Source organism: Lepisma saccharinum, chromosome 11, assembly GCF_977018435.1.
Source record: "Lepisma saccharinum chromosome 11, izLepSacc3.1, whole genome shotgun sequence".
Taxonomy (NCBI): Eukaryota; Metazoa; Arthropoda; class Insecta; order Zygentoma; family Lepismatidae; genus Lepisma; species Lepisma saccharinum.
The window spans coordinates 39949887-39967160 of NC_139239.1; the positions used below are offsets into that span (position 1 = coordinate 39949887).

The 17274-nt window shown below is 37.7% G+C and overlaps 1 protein-coding gene across 3 annotated transcripts in view; it reads right to left on the reverse strand.

Moving 5' to 3' along the window:
* Nucleotides 1–367: 367 nt before the first annotated feature.
* Nucleotides 368–17274, reverse strand: part of LOC145994734 (uncharacterized) — a 230918-nt gene continuing 214011 nt past the window's right edge. For all 3 annotated transcript variants that reach the window (XM_083130947.1, XM_083130949.1, XM_083130948.1), the window contains 5 exons: nt 11286–11513; nt 10287–10441; nt 7054–7170; nt 6177–6255; nt 368–692 (listed from right to left, as the gene is read on the reverse strand). In XM_083130947.1, the coding sequence (XP_082987073.1) occupies nt 603–692; nt 6177–6255; nt 7054–7170; nt 10287–10441; nt 11286–11513 (669 nt within the window). In that variant the 3' untranslated portion in view covers nt 368–602. The remainder of the gene's footprint in view (nt 693–6176; nt 6256–7053; nt 7171–10286; nt 10442–11285; nt 11514–17274) is intronic.

Here is a 17274-nt window from a genome sequence, read left to right on the forward strand (position 1 = left end):
TTCCCTCCTAGTATAACTACTTATGGGTATCTAACGATCTCTGATAAACTTACTTTTCATTTTTCCGCATAAATTTATTTCGCACGTAAATTTCTTTCGTGATCGATTACATGCCTGATGAAGCCACCAGACGGGTGGTGAAATCGTCGATTGCGAAAAAATTTACGCGGAAAAATGAAAAGTAAGTTTATCAGAGTTAATTACCTATCAGACATCGTTAGATACCCAGAAGTAGTTATGTCTCTCTTTATTTTCTGTTATAGAATAGGCACATCAGCAAGAGAAATTAATTCATAAATTATGAAAATCTAGATAAGGTTAAAAACCAGTGCTTTTCTACAGTAAGTCAATAATAGTGTTCTGTAAATTTTTAATTTGCAGTAAAGGTACAGAACACACAACAATTTTTTAAAACAATATTTGGTATATAATGAGAAATTCTGTTCTCCTTGAATTAACAGAAAAATGGATTCTATCTACATTTGTGCCTGTATACTGTCCACATTCTTTGGCGATAATAAATAAATTTGATTGCAAAACCAAAAATCAAGTGGCAGATCTTGAGCAAAACAACAATTTTTTTTTTGTCTGAAAGTTGTATGTCACAAATATTGCTTCTCTTCGATCTTTCTCCATCCATTAGTTTCCCAGTCTAGATCTGCTTGATCTCCTCTACGTAGTTTATTTATTATCTGGAAATACATACAAAAAAAGAAAATAATAAAAAAATAGAGTCTGACATATACATCATTTTGTACCTTGAAGCTTCTCAAATGACAAATAGTGAAGAGCTTCTCTTGACAAAAAGTCAAAAAGATTTTTTATTGTATCCTCAGATAAGCTAATTGGGACTGAACCTACATAGGTATGTTGTGCCTCCACTAGGATTATACCTGCAACTTGTTGATTACAAGGTGATAGCAGTATCACTACAACATCAGACACACACTCTATCAACTAGATGAGTTCCAGAATATTTATTGAAATATTTTCTAATACCAAATATCATGGTAAATTATTAGAATAAATGTTGCTATGTATCTTATAGAATTGAAACTGTGCTGCTTTCTGTCAATATCAATACTTTGACATCATGGCAAAGATGAGATGCTTCTTAGAATGAATGGTGGGGTTTGTTGAGGTTATTGTGCAAGATATGTTTAATGGTCTACATTGAACATTATTTTATTACATTCAGCAACTCCAAAAGTTTCCGGAGCTTCACTGATGGTATAGTGGTAACTTATAATCAAGGAGTCGCAGGTTCTATACCCGGTGGAGGCACATTGCACAGTGGTTCAGATTCCACTTTAAACTGTACGTCCAGTCCCAATTAGGCTATCTGTGCATAAAGCGAATATAAAACAAGTCAAACAAACAATTCAAAAAGTTTCCTCACATATAATGTACGGTTCACAAGAGATTGAGAAAATTAGGAACACGTACGCTAACACAAAAGATGTAGTAGCTGTGGTTTACAGGCAGCACCACAAGGAATGAGACAAGAAAGTGCAATAATTGCATTATGCACTGCAAGGTAGGAAGTTGCAGTTTGAATGTGTGAGATGTACACCTTACAAGAGAAAGCTGCTTCCGTCCTATGGCTGGGGAACACAAATCTATGATTCTGGTTCAAAGATAATTTAGACACAAGTATTATTGGTTGATGCATAAGTTCTTATAATTTGTGTTTGGTATGGTAACACTGCAGTGTTAGAAGTTTGCTTATTGTTTAACGTTCATCAATTGGAGTGTCATTGTTCTGCTTGTGAATACGCATTGAATTATGCAGATTTGAAGGAAGACAATGTTATATGTGGGCTAAAAAACAATAAGTGTCAAGTGGGGGAAAAAAAACACTTCCGACATATTCTTCTGTCTGAGTTTAACAGTAGCAAAGGCAGCGGAGGCGACTCGAAACATTTGTGCCATCTATGGGGAAAGCAGAGCAAGAAAATCGTTTGTCATTTTAAAGAAGGCAATTTTGACTTGAGTGATTCTCCACATTTAGGAAGATTTGGGCTTTAATGAAGACCGTTTAAACACTTTAATTCACAATGACCCACATCAGTCGACCCGAGAATTACGAAATGTGATGAACTGTAACCATTCAACCATCTTGCGACATTTGCATTCCTTGGGCAAGATTCAGGATACCACACTCTAAGTGAAAACAACGCAAATCATTGAATGGGCCAGGAAGACTGCATCATGTGCTGCTGCAACATGATGATGCATGCTCACACTCCGCCAACACGACAAAAGCTGCTATCCAGGAGCTTGGTTGGGAGGTTATTCCACATCCCCCTTGCACCCTTGATTTCCACCTTTTCAGCTCTCATTCCACCAATCTTCAAGGAAACTCCTTTGGTACCGAAAAGGCTCTTCAAACTTGACTTGATGACATCTTTAACCCCAAATCAGCTGATTTCTTCAGGCGTGGAATTTGAAAAACTGCCCCAGCGTTGGTACAGTCATAGACAATGAAGTAAAATATATTACTGATTAATTTCTGTCATTTGTCCATCTCAAATGAGTATTAAATAAAAAAACTTTTGGTTCGGTGGAAAAACGCTACAAACTTGCGCATCAACCCAAAAAAAGGCTTCACTGCCAAAGAATAATTAATATCCATCCTTGGTGTATGCAGTTGCTCAAAGATGGGTAGTGTCGAGAAAAGAATTCACCGTCAAAAGAATCTCATGGTCCTGCATTCAAAATCCACAAAAATTGCTCCCACGACATATTCAATAATTTATCCTTCCTCTCTAAGAAAGAGTATAGCATTGCTTGAATTCAAAGTTCAATTGTTGCGTGAAATCAAGTCACAAGCTGAGAAGGGTTCAATCTTTTGTGAACATGTTACAAGTATTGGATGATGAAGCAGGATTTTTAGCCTGTATCATCTCAGATGTGGTGATGTTCCATTTTTAATACATTGTGTAAATTGGCACAACTGCCAAATTTGGGGCTCAGGACAACAGGAGCACATTCAAGACTCGGAAAGTCAACATGTGGTGCAGCCTCATACCTAATACAGATTTTTTGGTCCATTTTTTCTTCGCTGAACCTTCAACAACATGGTATATCTGGATACTCTGAAGAATTCTTTGATCCCTTTGTGGATCCAGACCTTTCTCTGAAGTCTTGTCAAAACCACGGTTTACAGAAAAAAAAATGCAAAAAAAGTGCACCACCCAAAAGCAACAATCAGAGCATCAATTTACAGTGTTACTTCAGACATACTTCCTGGAGTGTGGACTTAAATTTAGTTTTCTTATGACATGTGTAGGAATGCCATCTACAATGTGCTTCAGGTGATAGAGAATTTGGTTTACTGTTTCAGTTAATGCAGAATTTTTATAGTTACTAAATCAACTATTTGCTTATTGTAGAAACTGTTGAACTTAGTGAACCTAATGAAACAACTTTCAATGTATACTTGGAGATCAATAGTGGATGTCAATGACAATGTCCTTGATGAAGCCCAAAAGAAAGAAATTGCAGGAGGTATTATCAGGAGAAATTTGTATTCCTCACATTACACACCTTTTTCTGCACAGACAATATTAATATTTATGAGCCAACTAGTGCCAAAACTTGAGTATGAGTTTTTGTTTTAAGTTGATAACAAGGAGATGACATTACCACTATGTTATTGGGGAGGTTCAGGTATCACTGATATAACCATTGATAAGATACCTGCTAAGTCCTACATATACAGTAGAAATATCCTAGTAAATTTCATGACTTAACATTAATTACACTGACCTGTGATGGTTTCATTGCCGCCATCCTGTATTGTTTTCTAAGATGACTTTTGCATCCTGAATCAGGAAAAGACGTTAATTTTTTCACATCACATCACATTTCTTTAAAATCTGATACTAACTTGTATTTTATGCACATGCACTCGTTGTGATGTTAGGATAAGTGAATGCTTTAAATAAGATTTCCGGATTCATTTATTAATGCGATCTCCTGCAGCCATCTGGCAACCCTGTATAATCACGCTCATAGCTTAGAGCCGACAACCCTGTACAACACAGCATGTTTTTCTGAGTGGCACCATTCTGTTGCAATGCTTTGTGCACTACAGGCTGATAATAGTGGCCGCGGTGGCTCAGTCGGTAACGCGTCTGACTACCATGCTCAAGGTCCCGGGTTCGATCCCCGGCCGGTTCAAATCCGGGAACTTTTATAACGGTGGAGGCGGCCCCGGCGCCCACCCAGCGTCGAATAACATGGGTACCTGGGGGAAACCCTGGGGGGTAAAGGCGGTCAGGAGCGTGATGCTGATCACATCACCCCCACTCATGACCGGATCAAGAAAGTGTGGGGCGTTACCCCCACACCCCCTATACACGAGATTTCGTGAACATGGTAGCGTGCACGATAAGCCGCGTAGTGGGCACCCTTTAGTTGTGACAAATGATGTTTTGGAAGATGTGGCCGCACGATTACAACAATCACCGCAGAAAGGACTGTGGCGGTTATCACAAAAGGTGGGCGTATCATATGGCTCAGTACACAAGGCAACAAAACAGTTAAAATTACGGCCATACCATGTGAAAGTGGTTCAGGAACTGCAACCAGGTGACAATGGTGATCGAATTAAGTACTGTCGGTGGTTTCAACAATTCACTCGCAACAATATTGCTGTCCTTGATAATGTATACTTCACGGACGAGGCCTGGTTCCATTTGTCAGGTCATGTTAATGCACAGAACACTCGCTACTGGTCCACAGAAAATCCACAAATCTTACACAAGGTCCCCCTCCCCTCCCCTTGCAGAAAATTGGTGCCTGGTGTGCCGTGTCCAGATCACGAATAATTGGACCGATTTTTTTCGAAAACTGAGTGAACTCTATTGTGTACCAGGACATTATACAGCAGTTTATCGTGCTTTTGGAGGCCGATGAATGACATGTGTGGTTACAACAAGACGGGGCAACATGCCATACGTCCAATGCCACCATGGCATTTCTGCGTGAATTTTTTGATGACCGCCTGATTTCATCAGGGCTTTGGCCGGCAAGATCACCTGATTTAACCTCACCCGATAACGACCGGCGAAAAAAAAATTTGAAGTTTGGGTTCAGGAACTTTTCGATCACCCTTTATTATCACGTAAAGGTGGGTAGAACATACTACATAGGATGCGAAGTATTCGCACTGAATGAGATAGGTCACCTTTACCATAGTTCTTGAAAGCCCCGTAGTGGTCATCCTAACACGTTACGAAGCCAGGTGACCTAATTGTGGTCATGTCAATGTTTCCTGGTCCTCTTTAATTCATTTTCCATACATTTTCATCGTTGCGATTAACATGGATCAGAACAAATGAGAAGAAAATATCCAAAATTTAAATTATCTTTACTTGCACATACAGGTGTCAGAAATTCATTTATCCAGAAAGCCAAGACTGGAATTAACTACAACCATTCCTTTAGTTAGACAACAGATAACAATGGTGTTTTCCTCGGTGCGAGGAAGTCTTGCTAAAAAACTAAGTTGACAACAGTAGAACGTACCACACTGGCAGTTGCTGAAAGAGCGGAATTCTGTCGTCTGCTCAAGGCACAAACGTCATATTGACCCGAAAATTGTGGGATTCTTCTAGCATTTTTCACCTCATTGCAAAATAAATAAATAAATTTAGAAAAAAGTGATGAAGAATTGACAACAGGGCTCGAGCACTATTCGTTGGATTTTCGAGATGTGCTTGCATAAATCAGGGGTTGAAAAAATACAAACAAAAAAAAACAAACTAAATTAACAAAAATCTAGATCGATGACATCTGGTGGGTGGGAGGAGAACGTCTAAGATGTAATTATCGTACTGATGGCTGGTAACAACACTTTTGAAAACGTCACACCACTGGCAAGTAAAGAAGCGGCCTGGAGAGACATTGAACCACTTTCCATGACATAGCCCCCCTTCCCTTTCTTTTTACAGATTTAAGCAACTAATGGATATTATCACACTTTTGTGCCTACCCTGCTAGCAACTCCATGCTTCGCCACTGCTACAAAGGGGGAATAACTGAAATAAATGAATACAAATGTTCAAGACACAACTAATACAACCTCCTCTCTCTCTCTCAAAACACACACACACACACACTCACACAGAGTATATCTTACTCTCATCGAACAAATTTTTAATACTTACACATTTAAGTCTTGCAATTTCCTTATTTTCTGACATCCTTTTGGCTGCATTAGTGATTTGTTTTACACGTGATGCATATCTACACAGGAAAGAAAAAAGAATGCATTGTAATAACATAAATTTTTATTTTAAACCTTTCTGGATGAGCCTTTAAAAACTAAGTTTTTCCCAGATGTTTTTATTTTTTCTTTTTGCTGTTTTTCATAAAATCATAGAAAATATGTTGTTAAGTGTTATTATTTAACATTTTTCCTGAAATTTACAACACATTCTCTTTCAATAGATATATATATAATAGGTTACATTTTATGTATATTTTCTCACACTTATGAGTTTTTTCTGACTTTTTTTGAAAGTAAAAAAAAAATATAACATTGTATATACTGTTGTTTTGTATATTGCTACTGAAAACATATTTTCAATAAGTGATGAAGAATTAATTAATGAAAATAACCTAGAAACTTCCTATTAGAATCAAAATCATCACTAGCTGCAAAATCCGAAGTGGAATCTTTGTAAAATATTTCCACAATTTGCATATAAATTATTGTCAAAAGTATAAAAGGAAGTGCAATGTAATTCGAAACAAGTACAAGTAAAATTCAGCAACGAAGAAAACATGACAACTAGTGGAATTTGAAGGAGGTGGTTACAACAAAACATGCACAGGAGATGCGGTGGGATTATAGCCTGCCACCTGTCTTATTGGACAGAAATTGTATGATGAGCCATTTCCCATCCAGAAAGGGTTAAAAATCTCAAATTAAAAATCACATTGCGAAACCATGGAAATTCATGCCATGCAATTAAGTCATCCCATTATACCTATACAACATATCCTATGAAATTCTCTGAAGAATTTAAATGATGATCTTACGTTAGTGAAGTAATTGTTTCATCCAAGTTGTACATGGCTGGTGATATGTTCACAAACATAAGGGTCTTTGCATTGCCTCCTAAACTGTCCTGCATCAGCATCGTTAACTTGCTGTTCCTGCAAATACAGAAAAATTACATGCATTATTTAAGAAATTATCTCTTAAAATAAAAATTAAGATTCTGTTTTATGGATGATCTACAAGGTGCTTGAAATGCAGTCAGTCCTCCTGCTGCACTAACAGCAATAAGTCAAGGGAGATATTGAAACTTTCCTGTATGTACATTGCACGAGATACAGATGACTAAAAATCAACCCTTACGTCTCTGATAATATCCTCCTCCAATACTGGCATTAGTCCTCCACCGTTGCCATGCAGTCTGTGGGACGTACACTGGTTCGAGTCTCCTTGGGAAGAGCATAACAACTTTTTTCTCGAGATTTTGGTCAGTGTATGGGATAGGAGGGAGCTACGAATGAGTAGTGTAACCCATTCATGAAAATCTACAACAACAACTGGGGGTTTGTGGTGCTGACCCCGTAACTGTTTGGATGATTGCCCCATGCTGAAGCATGTGGGAGTGAGGTTGCCAGTCTGTAGGCAGGCTGTTGCACCATGGGTTATAATATTGGCATTTGAATTGGCCATTGTTAAAAAAAAGAGGTATGTTATTTTTGTCAAAAGAGATTCATAGTCTATTAGGATAGATGCAAGACTGGATTCATGTTCAGAGGAAACACTGGGTATATAGAACCTTGGCATTCTGGCTTAGAGTGGCCTGGGCAACCCAACACCAGGGGCCTAACAACATCTCAATGTTTTATTAACTGAAATGTATATGAAGAACCATCCAATCAAGTTATTAATTCTATTTTCTGATGGCCCTTTCAGACACCTGTTGAGTGCTCTAGACGTGATATTGCCAGTGAAAAACAAAAGCTGCAGATGGAGTTTTCTATGCCAGGAAGGTAATTGTACCCCCCCCCCTCCACCCACACACACCTCCCCTTTTTACTTGGGTAAATATGCAATTATTGCCCTTGTTCATCTTCCTTTACAATATTTACACCTAAACAGTTTCTTAGGAGTTCATATCAAAAGTGATATAAATTGTACTTGATTGAGTACATACAGAGAACCATTAGAACAGTAGTATTTTTGAGAACACCATTGTAAAACTTATGAATGTGATTTAAATACAGTCAACTCTCAATTCCGTGACCTTTCAATGATCCCAGGAAAAGAGTTGTTATTTCAAAGAGGTAGTTATTGGAATTTGGACAGATTTTGTTAAAATTGTACTTGAAATGATACCTCATGGGTGCAGATATGCCCAAAGATAATGTCAAAATTTAGGGCAGGAACATTGATCAGCCCAATAAAACAGCTGTATCAAAAAAAAAAGAAGAAGTAAAGTGCTCCCCTGTTCTTTACACCACACCATGAAGGTGTATAGGGGTGTGAAGTTAGGGCCCCACATTTTCTTGATCACGGCCGAAGATGGGGGCGATATGATCAGTTCCATGCCCCTGGCTGCGTTTACCCCCCAGAATTTCCTCCAGATACCTACTTTATACGACGCTAGAGCCGCTTGAACAGTTGGGAAAAATCCCTGTTCTTTCCCACCAGGGATCGACCCAGGTCTCTTGCATGGTAGTCAGCAGAAGCGTGCAGTAAGGAAAGGCGGGGCAAGCGCCGCTTGCGTTGTTTTTTAAAACACTCTTGATATCTTAAGTTCGTGTTTTTCAATGCCTTTATACACATTAGAATGGAATTTATTTACTATAAGATATTTACATTGCAGAATTTTCATTTCCCCTATTTTCTGTTCTTTTGGCTTGAAACATAAACTGGCTACATCCTTGATGACGTTGGGCGATGCGGCACGATTGACCACGTTAGAGGAAGAGGACTGCTTGCCTTTCTCCCCGCTTTTCGAGTGACTTATGCAGTTCTTTCATGGTCACTGTCCATCCCCGTTCACGAAGAAAAAAGGCTGAGGGCAAGCAACACCAAGACCGCATCTGTCTTTGGCAAGGGTGTTGGAAAGAATTCGTCCACACGGGCCACAAGTGTTGCTAACTTCCAGTTTTTTTTCTGTGCATCCGTAGCACCACCTAACGCGGTACGATTTTCATGTTTGAAACACTATAGTAATCAACAAATTACATTATGAAGTTAGCCAGTGATCACCAGTCGTATGCTATTTATAAGAAATGAAATCACAGCCGGTACTTGAACATATTCGTCATGTGGTCAGTTTCTCGGAAATATGGAGGGTATGTAACACTGCAGGTAGGGTGAAAAAAAGGAAGGTTAATTTAGAAGTGTGGATGCTGCGGATGCGTGTTGTTTTTTACTGTGATATTGTGCTGTTTCTTCTGTTCTTTGTGTCGTGTTTTTGTACCTGGTGTAAAAGTAGGATTCTACATTGAAATTTCCACCATGGTTGACATACCAGATGAGCCATCGATTGGCCATGTCTTTTGTTCAATACTGTGACGGTGCGATTTTATGGCAAACATCACAATACGAATTTAGGACCATGGAACTATACAGGCTACAGTGACTTGAGCAATTTTTATAATGCAGTGCAAAGACATGAACGTTCCCAGAATCACATCTGCGCTTGCATCCAACTGAAGACAAGTCATGATTCACAATTCTAGCCAAGTAAGAAACCGACATCCGTCCGTTTATTTAAGATTGAAACTTTATGCTAGTAGGATGTTTATTATTTTCAGGGTTAAAAAAGAAAGTAATTTAATTTACAGTTGCCCTCAAATATCAAGTAAATCATTATTTTCTTCATGGTTGAAATTTACAAGTTTGTATCGAGAGGCTGTTTTTCTTTTTTAAAAACCGTGCAGCGAAGATTTGATTTTAGGTATGTATGCACTTCACACACTCAAGCCCGATACTTCACCATTATGCACATTATTGTAAGTAGGGATGTGTGTAGGCCTATATTATATTTGAAATTATAATTAACCGAAATGGAAAATTAACCCATCGCTTGCCTATCACGAAAAGTCACGGCATGCCCCTGGTAGTCAGATGCCCTAATGACTGACCTACCGTGGCTGGTTAGCCTGCTTTAAATTATAAGTTGTTTATAAATAAAACTTGATTATTGTAAAAGTGAACATTCACTTTATTTATGCATGAGTTTTGATAGAAAATTTAACATCACAAATTGTAAATTTATATAATGGACTAAACACTCGCTTACCTATATGGCACAAAAGGCTGCTCTGATGCCAAAGCTGAGATGACATCTCCAAGAGAAGATAAAGACTTGTTAATGGAATTGGCCTCCCTGAGCTGCTCATCAGTTGCTCCAGATTTTGACACTCGTTCACTACCAGCCAAATCAAGCAAACTTATCTACAATTTTTTTTTAAAAAAACAACAATAAATACATATTTAACCTACGGCAATATATAATATATATTATTATCAATATTATTATTTATACTTGAAGATATACTGCAGTTGAGGTACACAATTATTATCCGTACCACATCAACCTTACAGCATAACAAGACGATCCCAAGACCAACTTCGAAGATAGGCAAAGATTTGGAATCAACAAATGAAACTGTATTGCAAAACTAAAAACCATAGGCATTTGTGATATAGAGAGCAAATATCAATTCTACATTTGTAGAAATTATCAGAACCTTTCAAAAGAATATTTGAAAGAATTTAATGCAAAATCTAGAATCAGATCTCTCAAAATTACATCACCACACTTAAGACAAAATAATACATAAGAAAACATGCATAATTAAGACAAAATGAACAACTTTTTTTTATTTAAGAAGAAATACAGACACAATTTCTACATTTTGATTTATTTGAAAATGACATTACTAAGATGAGCTCCATTTTGTTCCATACACCATACCGGTCTTTGGATGGATTACACATCACACTGCACATGGCCACAGGAATTTGAGCCACCTCTTCCCAGATGTGATCTTTAAGTTCATTGAGGATCTGTGAGGGTGGTGGTTGAAAGGCTTTTGCTTTCAAATAACCTTGTTTATATATGCATATATATATAAATTACATTATGAGATTTATTCGTATGTAAGTACCCCATCATAGAAAACTTCTATAATTTAATTTGTATTGAAATACTAAATGGACTTTAACCATTTATTTTATGAAATCTTTTTTTTTTAATTATTCAGAGATGAGAAAGATATGTTGAACACCAACTTACCTTTCCTCTAAGGACTGTACCATTAATCCTACTTGTACTTTCAACTACAACACCTATGAGCAAATGTGATCGTGAACTGAGAGAGTTCATCCGAGTGGAAGCAGTGTGCCTATTTGAGAGTGCTTGATTGTATAATTGGTGGAGACGACCCGCATCATCCACGGGAACTATGCAGGCCCCTTGAACCCACATCACTCCATTACGGTCCCTGCGTATTTCTAGTCTTTCCTGTTGAGGGAACACACATTTCAATTTAATGGGTTACATAATATATACAAGGGAAAACTAGCTCTGTGTTTTTAGCAAATGAATTAACATGTACACACAGATACTAGGGATGGCCTGATCCATATAAAATTTTATCTGGATATCCAATATCCGGATATTTGGATTACTCAAAATGTTTGGATATTCAAAATACCTGAATGTGTGTGCATTATCCCAACAGTTTTATCGTTTATCTGCTTTACTGGCTTTCCACATATTTTTTTTATTAGTCATCTTTGTATTTCCATTGTGCGGATTCTGTACAAATCTTCATTCAATGTGTGTGTTTATCAGTTTTAATTTTTTAAATGTTAGCTTTTTATTTAGCCTAAAACATATCTCTGCATTACTAAGTTCAGTATAAATGCACAAAGTTTTCTTCCACAACAAAAAAAAATTAAAATGAGATACAATTTAGAATGTAACATTGTCACTGGGAATTCCTTGAATTCTGGAAATTTAGCATAAATTTTTCTCTGAAGACTTTTATTAATCCAAATCCCATTAAATGTATATATATATTTATAAATACCATGAGACAAATTTTTCACTGGAAAATAAAACAGAATTCTCTGAGTTTGGAATTGTTATACAATTAACAATATTTCGTAGATTAGTATATCTCATAATTTGTGACTTGTGTTTGTAGATGTATTTTGAGTCTGAATCTGTGAAATTGCAAATGTAAACTCGGAACCTTATATTAAATATTTTAAATATATATATATATATAAACACCGTTTAATTGAATTGAATCACAATTTTTGGATACATTGGAATCATACAGACCCTTTACATTGTTAATATATTTGTTTGTGTGTGGGTGGGATAGTGAGAAGCAGTAATACGTAAGGTTGAAATAGAGAAAATATCTGCTTGCAAACTTGAATTTTTGGAAAGTTCACCTTAGAAACCAGGAATTATACTTGAATTTTAGCATGGTTCTAGAGTGGCTACCTTGATTACATATACTTAATTGTGATGTATTTCCCACATATGTGCCACATGGGAGACTGGTTGATTCTTTTAACAATCTCTTAAACAGAGTGTTGTATTCATGAGGATGGAAGAGGTTTCCAGAAACTTATTTTGAAGGATTGTGATATTATATTTATAGCATCCCCAAATAGATAAAATATTGCAACCAGAGAGGTATACAGCATTCAGAGAGAGGAATTGTCTCTTATCCACCTTACAAATACAACCCTACTGATATCATAAGGTTCATCTCAATCCAAAATGTAAGAAGGAACAAAAAAATGTCATGGTGAACTTCATTAAATAATTCATCCAGGCATTTATCTGGAGTGTGTGAGAAAAATCACAAGAAACCCTCAGTCAGTATTGCTTACTGCATAAAAAACATGTTATGAAACATTTCTGTCAGGAATCGGATTAAAGATCATTGAATAAAAAGAATGTGATTATTCCAAGCATGTATATAAAATATATATATACAAATCTATGTTTAGACCAATTTGAACATTTTGTCAGTACTGATTGGTTGCTACTAGGGAAAGTCAAAATTATCTGCACTTTTTACCATAACTTTCTTTAGGATGGCCACACTGCCTTCAACACTTGTGTGCCAAAAGGTGGTGCTCTTGTGGTTTCGTTGCCGAAGTTTCATATTAATTAATCCATTTCTCTTTTTCTTTTGTAACAGAGCAAACATGGTCGTGCTGCTTACAGTGTGCACCAAGGAAAAACAGAGATTAGTGAAGCATGTCATGGATCATTTTGCATCCAGAACCACAACTAACAATGGCGTGTCCAGAATTCTCGAAAGAGGGGGAGTTATGTATTCTTTCTTTAGTATTCTGTCTTCATTTTGCCATCTTATCCTCCTGTAACTAACTAACTTACTCTCTAGCCTTCTTAAACCCGAAGGTTCATGGCTGCAGCAACACAGGCCTTCCATCTTTCCCTATCTTGAGCAAGTTCTATATACTCTTTTCCATCCCTACCGATTTCCCTTAGGTCCATCTCAACGTTGTCCCTCCATCTTCGTCTTGGCCTTCCTACAGGTCTCTTACCATCAGGTTTCCCAACAAGAATCCTGTAAACTCCTCTTTCCTTTCCCATTCGTGCCACATGGCCTGCCCACCTAAGTCTTCTTGATTTAATTATTCTAATAATATCCTCCTGTAGACGTTCTTTTTGTGAAGGAAACCTGGGCCAAAGGGGGAAGGGGTTATAACCCTCAACCCCCACTCGGGCATGCCACTGATGCCTAATTTTGCAGAGAGCATGGCACCTCATCGAATGCCACCCTGTTGCCAGTCTGTTCGCCAGAGCTTGTTGAATCTTCCCGTCAGTGGTGGAGGTTGATAGGCATACTGTTCCCTCTTCATGTTTGTCCGGTCATTTTTAAACCTCTCGATCCACTCATGATTGATTGGCTTTATTTAACTTTGCTTTTTGTGCCACTTTTGGCTAATTTGCGTAGATGGGGATGAGTGATGATATGATGAAATTGATGAATGGACACTCACAAACATCCATGCCCAGGCCAGGATTCGAACCTGGGACCCCTGGCATCATAGAGTGATGTTCTAACCACTCTGCCACGGGGCAGGCTCGATCCACTCATACACACCTCTACGCAGTAGATCACTGTCCCCATATTGTAATGAATCCATGCGATTAATATCAGCCCCTGACACACCTTCGGAGCAGAGAAACTGATCATTAATCTCTGTTCTACCTTGGTGCACACTGCCAGCAGAGCGGCCATGTTTACTCTGTTAAAAAAGAAAGAAAAATGTAGCGATTCATATGAAACCTCGGCCACTTAACCTCAAAAGTACCATCTTTTAGCACTCGAGTGCTGATGACAGTGTAATCAACCTAAAGAAAGTTATAAACTGCAGATAATTTTTTACTTTCCCTCATACAATCATTGTTAGTATGGCAATCTGGCATTAAATAGAAAGTATTACTTCGTAAAAATTAATTTATAAAATAATGTATGTACTTGTTTCTCAATTGATTTCATCATCAACATCCTTCACCATTTCCTGCCTCTGGCTGGGTCGGCATAGAAGTTAACCCTCTCCATTTTTTCCTGGTCTTCCACCACTCCTATCTTTCCACAGTGTTCAAATCTTGTCCTCTTCTCCTAACACTCTCCGCTATCTGCTCTATCCATCGACATCTTGGTCTTCACCTTGGCCTTATTCCCACTCCTTGTGCATTGTAAGTTCTTACTGGTAGTCTTTCTGCATCCATCCTCTTCATGTGTCCGAACCATCTCATCTGTGCCTGATCTATCCTGTCCTGAAGCTTCACCACACCCACTGTCTGTGGGATCTCCTCATTCCTTATTCTATTCTTTCTAGACTTCCCCAATATACTCCTTAAAAATTTCATCTCCACTGCCTGCATATTTCTTTTGTCTCTCTCTGTCATTGTCCAAGTCTCTGCTCCGCACGTAATTATTGGCACATAGTATGTGTTCTATATTACCTTCTTGCATTTCATAGGTACATCCCTGTTCCACATTAATCTTCAAATGCTTTGATATAGTCCATCGCTCATTTGTCCTCTTCTGTTTACCTCCTAATCTTATTCTTCCAGTTCTCTCAATTATGCTTCCTAGATATTTGAAGCTCCCTCAACTCTTCCATGTCCATCTTTATTCTTGGTTCATTTCTGGCTCTGTTTCTTGTTGTTATTAGCACCTCGCTCCTTTCTGTACTGAATTTCATTCCTGCTCTTCTGATTTCCTCATTCCAACTATCAAGCTGTCTCTGTACTTCTTCTTCTTCCCCATTTCCCCATATTACTAAGTCATCAGCAAACAACAGGGCCTTCATCTCTTCCTCTCCTATCTTCTTCCCCACCTCTTTGTTAATTGCATCCATTGTAATTGTGAAGAGCAGTGGGGAAAGAGCACTTCCCTGTTTTAGTCCAGTACTTATACTGAACCACTCTGTTCTTCCCACTGGTGTCTTCACACAGCTCTGGTTGGCCTTGTATGTGCTCTGCACTCTACACACTATCTCATCCTCGACTCCTTTCTCTCTTAGAGCCTTCCAAATCTTTGTTCTGTTCATGCTATCGTATGCCTTTTCTATGTCTAGGAATGCCATAATCAAATCATTTCCATATTCATAGTGCCTTTCCTGCATTTGCCTTCTGGTGAATATCAGGTCTACTGTTGATCTGCCTCTTCTAAATCCATACTGTTCCTCTCTCATGTTCAGCTCTGTTACTTCCCTTATTCTTTTCTCTAATATTTTCTCATACACCTTTGCTGAGTGGAACATAAGTGTTATTCCTCTGTAGTTTTTACATTCCTTTCTGTCACCCTTCAATTGATTTGCACCATATAATTTTAAGATTTAGAAACTATGAAATCATAAAAAAAAACAAAAAAAACACCTTTTTCCTGCAATTAATTTACCTTGCACAGAGTGGTCACACTCCCCCTTTTATTTTTGACACTACAATGGTCATGGTTGAATGCTTGATATGCACACATACTTGATAGTTTAAGAGTCCAGAACATCGGGATGGGGACCATAGGCACCCACTCCATGGGGCTTGGGGGGGCTCGAGCCCCCCCCCCAATGTCAATGATGTGGGGACAGAGCCCCTCAAATAATTTTGCTTAAGAGGCTCTAATGTATTATTTTGCTTCTCTTGTAAAGTTTACTCTGAATTGTGCCACATGAACTTAACTTGAAATACACATTTGAAATGTTCCAGACCATCAACTTTGGGGACTGCACCGCTAAACCATCAACTTGGGGGGCGCTATGAACGGAGACTGCAAAACACATGACTTATTACTATATACTAACAGTAAGTATATAATTATGAGTATTGTTCACATTTTTACTAAAAGGAGTTTCAAACTAACGAGGTGATATGACAATTATACCAGTATGTTGTTTAGTGAATTCTGAACAATTTGAGGTCGTAAACACGACTTTCAGGCAATATTGATATGTACGATATTTAGTTATCTTCGAAATCTCTTCATCTAGTCCAAAGAATAAGGGGAAAATAATTCTAAAGTCTTCGAGTTTATTTAACACTGACTTGCAGTAAAGTACGCAAGGAAAGCTTATGAAAAGTCTGTATTGCGAAAGCGGGAACGACTATGATCAAATGCATTATTGCTAAATCATGGCATGCTATGTGTTTATTTATTATTGCAAAATTAAATTTAAAAAGTAAAATATTGTAGCAAGAACAAAAAAGTAGAACTATTTGCCTGCAATTTGTGTTAGCATTTATGTAAATAATTAAATAAAACTGTTAAATATTGTAAATATTCGCTATTTTTATGGGTACGTCAAAACTAAGGTTCTTTGCACCCATCACATGTCCCTTCTCTACAAGTCTGTTGCGGACATTAAAACACACCCATGCCCTCGCCGGGACTCGAACCCGATACCTCCGGATCAAAGCAAGTTGAGCCGACCACCCAACACGCTCGGCTACCGAGGCCGGCATAAAACTGTTATGTTGGCCTCTTAATGTAAATACATAGCCCACTTTTAAATAAAAATGTTAATTGTTATCTAAAAAACAAATGAGCAGACACACGTTTTTCATGTTACATTTAATTTGCATGAGGAATATAATAGCTGCTTAAAAACTGCTATACGAAGACATAATTTTTATTTTTAAAAAAGGGAGGAAGTGAGTCATTCATTCATTTATTTCAGTGATCAAAGCCCCCCCCCCCCCAATAATTTTGACAAGTCGG